The 8,497-nt window shown below is 40.0% G+C and overlaps 2 protein-coding genes across 2 annotated transcripts; one reads left to right on the top strand and one right to left on the bottom strand.

The window, feature by feature from the left end:
• The first annotated feature begins 1,025 nt into the window (after positions 1-1,025).
• LOC137608164 (peptidyl-prolyl cis-trans isomerase-like) lies at positions 1,026-2,699 on the top strand. The gene is made up of 5 exons (XM_068334278.1): positions 1,026-1,175; positions 1,294-1,324; positions 1,920-2,008; positions 2,113-2,285; positions 2,370-2,699. Exons 1-5 carry the CDS (start codon positions 1,107-1,109, stop codon positions 2,500-2,502), a joined length of 495 nt encoding a protein of 164 aa, XP_068190379.1. The 5' UTR covers positions 1,026-1,106; the 3' UTR covers positions 2,503-2,699.
• A 3,791-nt stretch (positions 2,700-6,490) lies between these two features.
• On the bottom strand, positions 6,491-8,011 carry LOC137608652 (dual specificity protein phosphatase 26). Its single transcript, XM_068335169.1, has 4 exons — positions 7,948-8,011; positions 7,562-7,745; positions 6,795-7,006; positions 6,491-6,704 (listed from the first exon to the last, which is right to left on the bottom strand). The coding sequence occupies exons 2-4, from the start codon at positions 7,738-7,740 to the stop codon at positions 6,493-6,495; spliced, it is 603 nt and encodes a 200-aa protein (XP_068191270.1). The 5' UTR covers positions 7,741-7,745; positions 7,948-8,011; the 3' UTR covers positions 6,491-6,492.
• Positions 8,012-8,497: the final 486 nt, after the last annotated feature.

Raw genomic sequence — 8,497 nt, 5'->3', positions numbered from 1 at the left:
TCCGATGTTATCTTTAAACGCAAGTGAAATTATGTTTTTATCTTTATAAGTAGGTCAAGCATTTTGAACCTCTATCTCCATTCACCACCGTTAACTTTGGACTTTCCCCACGAGCGCCCTCTAGCGGATGTTTGTACAATTGAATTAATCGGGCTTGAACAGGCTTTTTTTCCATAACTATTCAAAATCACAAAACAAAATATAAACTTAAACCATTTATTAAAATATAACAGCGACTCCCAATCTACAGACTTTTGAGAAGGAGCGCTGAAACGGATGAAGAGAAATGACCCCCACCCGTCTTTAGTTTATTCTTTATTCTTCTTCATTCAGGAACAAAAGAGATCTTTACACGTTATGAGACGAGACGATCTCAAATGTTCCTTTAAACTCTGGGTGAAATTAGTCTTTTTTTCATGATTCCTTTAATGAGTCCGTGTATTGCTCTCATACTTCCCTATATATGGTTGGGTTTGTAGCTGGGCACACAGCTCTGAAGAACTTCCAGAAACAAGACGGGGATCAGTCTGTATGTGTGAGGGTTGTTTCTTCCTCCTTCATTTCCTCATGCCGCCACTTTTAACACTTTTCTTTCCTTCATTCTTTTTTTATTACCAAGTGGGCTGACTGCTTGGCAGGGAACCACATTTCAGATCATCAGACCAAGAACAAACCCACTTCTTCGGTTTATTGATTTTTTTTTTTTAAAGCCTTTCTTCCGTGTCATGCTGCCTTCACAGAAGAACGTTGAGTTTCTTTTATAAATATGTGCGGTCTGGCAGACGGAATGAGCTTTCATCTGACCCACTTGGCTTCCTTTCCGCACCTCATACCACAGCTAGTTCGAACCGCACACGTTCGAACAAGACTTCTTCCACCTCCTCGACTCCATCAAAGAAGAATCCGCTCGTCGCTCCGCCATGCGAGACGTCTCACAGTTTAACCCCGCCCTATCCTGATTCCTATTGGTCCATGCTTGTGCTATTCAAGCTGTGATTGGCTGGATTACTCACATCGCTAGTGCGCAGACTCCAACAAAGGATCTAAAGAGCCGTTTGCATGAGGGGTTTTCATTGATCGGAGTCGTTGTATCCGCGTGGTTAAACATGGCGAAGACGAGAGTTTACTTCGATATTACGGCTAGTGGAAGTCCAGTTGGTAGAGTCGTAATGGAGGTAAGAAGAAGAACAGATCATTTTAGTTTTAATGCTCGTAATGTAACTATTATATTTGTACTTTAATAACCATGTGCACGTTCCCCTAAAAAGGCCAATAAATGTCTGTGTTTTGCAGCTCCGGAATGATGTGGTTCCAAAAACTGCTGGTATGTAAAACACGAAAACTTCTGAAGACGGGCCGCGATGACCGCAGGGCTGTTCCTGCAGCGAGTTCTAGTTTGGTTGCGGAAATAAGGCTTTCAGGCGCAAGTTTGTGGGGGAGGCCATGTGAGACCGGAAGTAGAATCCGGAATAACCCGTTTCAGAGCCAGATGGGAGTGGTAGCGCTGCTGTATTAATAGTGATCAGAGGAGGGCTCCAGTTCGCCTTAAATGTTCAACAGTACAGAATAGACTCTGGCAACATCAGAATATTTACACTTTATCTTTTTCTTCGATTTTGGGCTCTGTCAAATCTGCAATAACAACTTGCAAGGTACTTTAATGTGTTAAGTATTTTGTTAAAATTAAAATTTTCAAGTGACATAATATTAAAATTCAGAGATGCAAATGTGAGAGAGCAGAGAGGTGCGGATTCATTATCTGTCTAGGCCCATTTCCTCACCACCTGACTAATTCCTTTAATGCATGATCAGATTTTTTTTAATGCTGAAGGAAAGTCTTTAGAATAGCAGTGATGGTACACTGTACCTTGTGATCCTTTTTCTGATGCTGGTGAAGATGGAATGTTTTTATTTGACAGAAAACTTCCGTGCTTTGTGCACCGGAGAGAAGGGTTTTGGCTACAAAGGCTCCTCATTCCACCGCGTCATCCCTGGTTTCATGTGCCAGGTACGGTGAAGACAAGGAAACAGTCCCATTTCTGTATATTGATTGGTTCAGATTTAATCTGAGCTCATTTTTCAATTGAATGATAAACCTTTTGTTTCATGCAGGGTGGGGATTTCACCAATCACAATGGGACTGGAGGTAAATCCATCTATGGGAATAAGTTTGCTGATGAGAACTTCGCCTTGAAGCACACAGGACCTGGTACCCTGTCCATGGCGAATGCTGGACCAAACACCAATGGATCCCAGTTCTTCCTCTGCACAGCTACAACTGCATGGTGAGCTTCTCTGATCTGCAAACAGCTGCATCTAAGTTTTTGTCATCAGTTTCAGTTTGTTTCAGAAGTTTCTCTCCTTTGCAGGTTGGATGGGAAGCATGTGGTGTTTGGCAAAGTTGTTGAGGGTATGGATGTTGTCAAAAAAGTAGAAGCATTTGGCTCAGACAGCGGCAAAACATCTAAAAAAATTATCATCGCAGACTGTGGTCAACTATAATAGCATTTTAAGTTCGTTCACTGTCGGATGCATCAACATTCCAGCACTTCTAACACCATCGGTGGAAAAACATCAAAATCAACCACATGGATGACTGATTTAACATTTTGTACCTCATCAGTCCTTTTCAAGGATATATTGCCGACAAAATCTAAAACGATTCAAGAATAAAAGAAATTGACGTAAACGTTTGCTTTGTGAATGTCGTTATTTAAGAACACACGTTTTAGTTTGTTTCAGCCAGTCACACAGTGCTTTAATTAGTATTTTAATTAGTGCTGCAGATTTATTTTTACTCTATACAAGCTCCATTCCTGAAAGGTTATCCTGTGTAAAATAAAATGTGAGAATTGGCTATGAAATGTGACTTCTACAATCAAAAGATTCTTTTTTTATTACTAATGAGGCAATTTTGCCCACAGACTCCTAACATTCTGCTAGTGAATGCTGACTGGACGCCCTATATCTAATGTGTAACTTGATAAATATAGATCTAGTTAAATTAAGTTATTCCAATAAAGAAGTAATGAAAAGGGATTTGAGTTGTGATGTCGCACCGCCTTCGGATCGCTGCTGCACGAATGTCTGGCTTCAACCTCTGCATCATGTTGAACTTTGAAAACGGAAATAACTTGCACAAAGTAAAGGTGGAGAAACATGGCAGTAGAGCATGTCCGGATGCAAACCTGTTTATGTTGCAGGCCTGAGGGGAAATGTGAAGCAGGTGAGGGTGTGGGCAAGGAATGTCATGTGGAAATGGCGGGAAAGGAGGGAGTGGTTGGATCCAGAATGATGGCAAAATCTACCTCTGATTAATACAAAACACATAAGAGCACACATATAATTTTAATTGTTCAATAAGTACAGAATATATCAAAACAAAGGTATCAATGCTCAGTGTAATTAGTCACAAAAACATAGAAACAAAAATCTAAAAACCAAGTTCTCAGATTAAGGCATCAATGCATCCTTTGCCAGTTTCTCCTTCAAGGAGTGATAGAAAAATAAATTCAAAAGGAATTTCCAATAGAAAGGTTTCACTTGGAAAAGAAACACATCACAACGATATAAACGGGACATAAATGACCACGACAGTAAAACTACAGGTACAAAAGGTATAGATCCAATGGCGCAAAGGTGAAGATCAATATGGTTAGAGATATCCTGTTAAGAAAATATCCATGAGATTCTTTAAAGGAGTTCTATCTGTATTCAAATTAATTTAGCCACAGGACTTGCTTGTGAGCTAGGTAACAAAGTTAATCAAGGATGGTGCCATTAATGTTTGCATTACCTTAAGTGACCTAGCGTAGCGTAGTTAACTTGTCTCTATTCAATGGGAGCACATGTACATTTCCTCCATGACAGGCAGGCTGTAAACATCCATCACACAGTAATAAAGGGAAGCTGTAGGATTCCTAGACATCACCCTTAAAACTCAGCAGGTCAAACAGAAATGAATCACACAGTACTTGGTAAAATATGTTTGTTTGATTTTGTGGTGAACTGAGAATACAGTGACATTTCAGGAAATATTGACTGTCTTGGAGAGTGTTGGGTGTCATTAGTTTGAAGGCAGTTAGTGTAGCTTAGCATAAAAAGATTTCTAAAGTTTGGAAAAGGCTACAAAGTCAAGCAGAGTTTCTCTGACCAACCAAAATACTTCTGTATTAGTACTAACGGATGAAATATTTACCTTTGTGGTCGTAATCTGATAAAGCATTAATAAGATATTTAACGATAGTTGTTAAAATTTGCTTTAATGAAATCAAAGACCTGTTGCTCCAAGCACTACTGTCAGTCCATTTGGTTGAACTGTAAACCAGCTAAATTTTAAAAACGGGTTGGATGCCAAGCTATACTAAGGTGTTTCCTGTGTCTGCCTCTTGCGTAGTAGAAATATATAAAAGTGGTATCAATCGCCATATTTGGATGAGTATATTTTGACAGAAGTCATTGTATACCTTTGAATTTTTTCTTGAGCTGTACTTCAAGATGGTGAAATCAAAACAGCACAAATGAAGACGACAAGTCACATAAATATGTCTGAGGTAATCATTAATAACACACAAAGGTACTTGCAGAGTCTCATATGTCAACACGTTGTTCTGAATTGAGAACACGAGCCTCTTGATTAACACCAAGACAAACTTTGTGAGCTTGACGCTACACACTGTCATGTCCTCTGGGCAGTTGGCAGCTTTTGCAAGGGCACGTTTGCGGTATTATCTCCCACTGCTCATTTATTCTAAATGCTTCTTGTGCTGGTATATTAAATCATCATGTGGAGTACAACTCTAGACAGCTAACAGTCACTGTAAAGTTGATGTGACACACCAGACAGGAAGTTGTTTCATGGCCTGAAGCACCGCTTGGAGTCATTTTATTCCTCAAGGGGCGGCGGGCTGACTTTAACGCTCACGTTTCAGTTGAGGATTGTCACTCTAGCATCTAAGTGACTATGTAGTTCATTGCAATCAAGAACGAGTTAAACTTTAAGATATTTAATGCCTCGCCTGCCCCTATAGTGGTAATAAACCTGGTCAAACAGACTTCAGCACTCTGGAGTCTATGGGATGGATTTCAGATCATAACACACAATATCTAAGAATACAAAAGGCAAGAGGGTCTGTTGAGAAAACATACTGAGCTTAGTTGACACGTTAAAACAAAGAAGTCATATGTATACTGTATGTTCACAAACTTGTCACAGATTATAAATATAACAACACAGTAATATAATAATCAAGCTACATAACTGCTGGTTTAGACCTGGGCTGCAACTAATGTCCGAGTTGTTCAGAGCACTTCATGAGGAACACTTGTTGAGTGTTAAAGTCCCGCAAACGCTGAGCGGCAATCTGATTTACATAAAATATTCAACACAGTATCAAACACAGGGACACAACCCAGAGTCGATGGGAACGCAGCAAATAATCCCTCATAAATTAGAAAACGATAGCACTGATGTATATTCTAGTAGGGAGTAGGAGTACTGCTGTCAGCCAGCATTTCCATTTTTACCCATGATTTGGTCCAGTGATCAGATTTTATCACTAAGGAGGTTTTGTTTGGTTGGTTTCCGCTAAGTTTCCTCATTCTCTACAAACTACCAAACTGATTTGTAATCAACCTTCTAGTTGATTATAACAACCACAAGCCCAGTTGTGTAAATGTCATCATCTTGTTTGATTCTTACGGCAACACCGTTGGTGTGAATTGTCAAACTTTGGAAAGTGTCATAAATGTACAGTTTAAATTTGGGCTGGGCAATAAATTTTTACAAGGGGCCACATGAGAAACCTGAATTGTGTCACAGGGCCACACCAACAATAATTTTAACTTAATTCTGCTTAACTTTCTTCCATTGTAAAATGCACTGGGTTAAATATTTTAAATACCTGGTATAATTAATTGGAAGAATAAAACAGTCTGTAAATATTTATATTAGGCTATTTGAAATTGTGGTGTTTAATTTATGTAATTTTTGTGTACGTAATTTATGATTGGCCTCATGTAGGCTGGACAGGGATGTACAAAGGGCTGGATGTGGCCTGCGGGCCGCATTTTGCCCAGGTCTGGTCTAAAGAGTAAAATGTTGCTGGCTTTTCTTTTCTAACCGTCACTGCAAACTCAACAAATCATACCGCCCTACTTTCACCGTACAGGTAAATTGATGAAGTGTATGTCCAGCTTAAAAGATATAGGGATTGACTTTACTTCGTTCCTTATGTGTGATACGAGCTTCACTGGAGTGTTTGAGCGTCCAGTGTTCATGAATTTCCAGAGGCTCAAGGACCAAACACAAGTCAACAAGTGAATACATGATAATACATAAAACTGGCAGTAGTGAGTAGATGCTGGAGTCAATTGAAACCTGCTATCTTCTGCTGCTAAAGATCTGTAGCATCAGAAATCGACAGGTCGCTCCTAACTTGGTCCCGTTACCTCCATCGGTGTAACCAGGCTAGCTGCTACGTCTGGAGGTTTTCAGCTCTGCTGCGATGTCTTCCGGCTCTCCCTCAGGATCCCATCCAGACCGTTGAGCTGACGGAGGAAGCCCCGGTTAGGGATGACGCCTCGGTGGTCCTTCACGGTCTTGATGGCCTCCACCAGCGTCAGGTTTTGTCTGATCATCAGGTAGGCCAGCACCAGTGTGGCTGAGCGGCTAACTCCTACCGTACAGTGGACCAACACCTTACCTTAACACACAAAGACAAATACACATTTAAATGGTGTCTGGTTTGCATTTCTCACTGCTCCCTGTAGAAACATCCATGAATTAGACTAACCTCCACCTGTGAGGGCTTTGTGGATGAATTCAGCCGCAGGATAGAAGTTGACACTCATGTCAAAGGTGGGGGAGTCGTGAGCTTCGATGCCATGATAGGTGATGTTCATGCCGGCGTAATACTCAGCTCCACCACGCCACTTACTCTGGGCACAGTTGAGGATGTGTGTGATACCCAGTTTGGAAAGCTCTCGCCGGTCTGAAGCAATATCTCTGTAGAAAAATCAACCCTTCATTTAAGGTATCTTCTCTCCTATCCATCTCAGTTTGGTTGTAGAAACATCAACTTCCATGTGACTTAGCAGCATGCATACCCTCTGCAACATTTAGTAGAAATCAGGGGTTTTTACATTAAATGTCAAAAAGCTCTATGACTTCTGTCATATGTATATATATATATATATATATATATATATATATATATATATATATATATATATATATATATATATATATATATAACTGGAAAAAACCCCATGTATGTGTATATATATGTGTGTGCAAAATTGAATATATATAAATATTCAGTTTTGCACATTTGTGTTTCGATCAAACTGTGTTTAACATTTAAAACCAAATTTAACCTAATTTAACCGGAAGTGTGAATGCATTAAAATAATATTTTTTTTATAAATAAATAAACAAATACATAAATGATAAATATGAAGATAGCATCACACTCAATATATAAATGTGACAAACCAACTTTTAACTGTAACTCAGTATCTCCACGCAGGTTAGGTGAGTGTGAGGGTTGTGTGAACTCACTGATCTCCGATGTAGAGTCGTGGCCACACTTCGTCTGCGTGGTTACAGGCGGTTTTCCCCGTGTACAGCATCCTCTCCAGCTCCGACACGCTCAGGTTCGGAGAGACGCGCTCCGAGTCCTTTCGGTTCGGAGACCTGGAGCTGCTCCGGGATCGAGAGAACCGGGACATGAACGCCATTTAATCTGAAAGAAACGGAACGGAATGAGGAGATTTCTCTAAAATAAGAAATCAGAAACCACAGAATAAAAGACGCGTTCAGGGTACAGCCTAATCCGTGTTATAAGGAACATTTTACCTGTAGCGTTCAGCGAATCATCTCCCTATGAAAAATAAACGGATGTTGCATTTGTTTAGTCGTGTGTGTGTTTATTTGTTATTATTTACCTGTGTGTTGTTTTATTCCGCGTCTCAATGCTGCTGCTGCTCCGCGGCCATGTTGACTCATTTATTCACTGTGGGAGGATGATGATGGGATGATGCTGCTCAGCATCCACCAGACACCATCACCTCCACCTTCGCCGTCCTCTCAACAAGTCTTCAGTCAGTCACGTGACTGCACACATACACCTGGCCGTCGTTTTCAAACTGCTGCTTGACGCACATGGCGAAATTCACTGGTTCAGGTGTTGTGGGTTTCTGTTTTGAGTTATTTTTATATTTAATGATGTTTATATGACGTTGGGGTTTCACTCGTTGGTGACATCTGTCGCCATCTACCGGTAAAAGGTGTTAAAAATTGACTCAAGTCAGGTAAGTAGTATGCAAGGTATTTGTTGATGGAATCATTATACTGTACTTGAAAACACTTTTGGAAATATATGTAGTAAGTTAAGTTGCTGTATCCATGAGTTTTAATACAGATTTTAAATTTTATACAATTATTTATTGTACAAATTTGTGTTCGTTCGATACTTTCAGCGAAAATTGCATTTAA

The sequence above is a fragment of the Antennarius striatus genome, chromosome 15 (genome assembly GCF_040054535.1).
Source record: "Antennarius striatus isolate MH-2024 chromosome 15, ASM4005453v1, whole genome shotgun sequence".
Lineage (NCBI taxonomy): Eukaryota > Metazoa > Chordata > Actinopteri > Lophiiformes > Antennariidae > Antennarius > Antennarius striatus.
This window is presented reverse-complemented; position numbering and strand designations above follow the sequence as displayed.

Excerpts from the sequence above, each read along its gene's own strand:
- LOC137608164 (XM_068334278.1), top strand. The coding sequence starts at position 1,107 with ATGGCGAAGACGAGAGTTTACTTCGATATTACGGCTAGTGGAAGTCCA. Across the intron at positions 2,009-2,112 it reads TCCCTGGTTTCATGTGCCAG|GGTGGGGATTTCACCAATCA; the intron begins GTACGGTGAAGA and ends TGTTTCATGCAG. Across the intron at positions 2,286-2,369 it reads TGCACAGCTACAACTGCATG|GTTGGATGGGAAGCATGTGG; the intron begins GTGAGCTTCTCT and ends TCTCCTTTGCAG.
- LOC137608652 (XM_068335169.1), bottom strand. The coding sequence starts at position 7,740 with ATGGCGTTCATGTCCCGGTTCTCTCGATCCCGGAGCAGCTCCAGGTCT. Across the intron at positions 7,007-7,561 it reads CGACTCTACATCGGAGATCA|AGATATTGCTTCAGACCGGC; the intron begins GTGAGTTCACAC and ends ATTTTTCTACAG. Across the intron at positions 6,705-6,794 it reads CAAAGCCCTCACAGGTGGAG|GTAAGGTGTTGGTCCACTGT; the intron begins GTTAGTCTAATT and ends TTGTGTGTTAAG.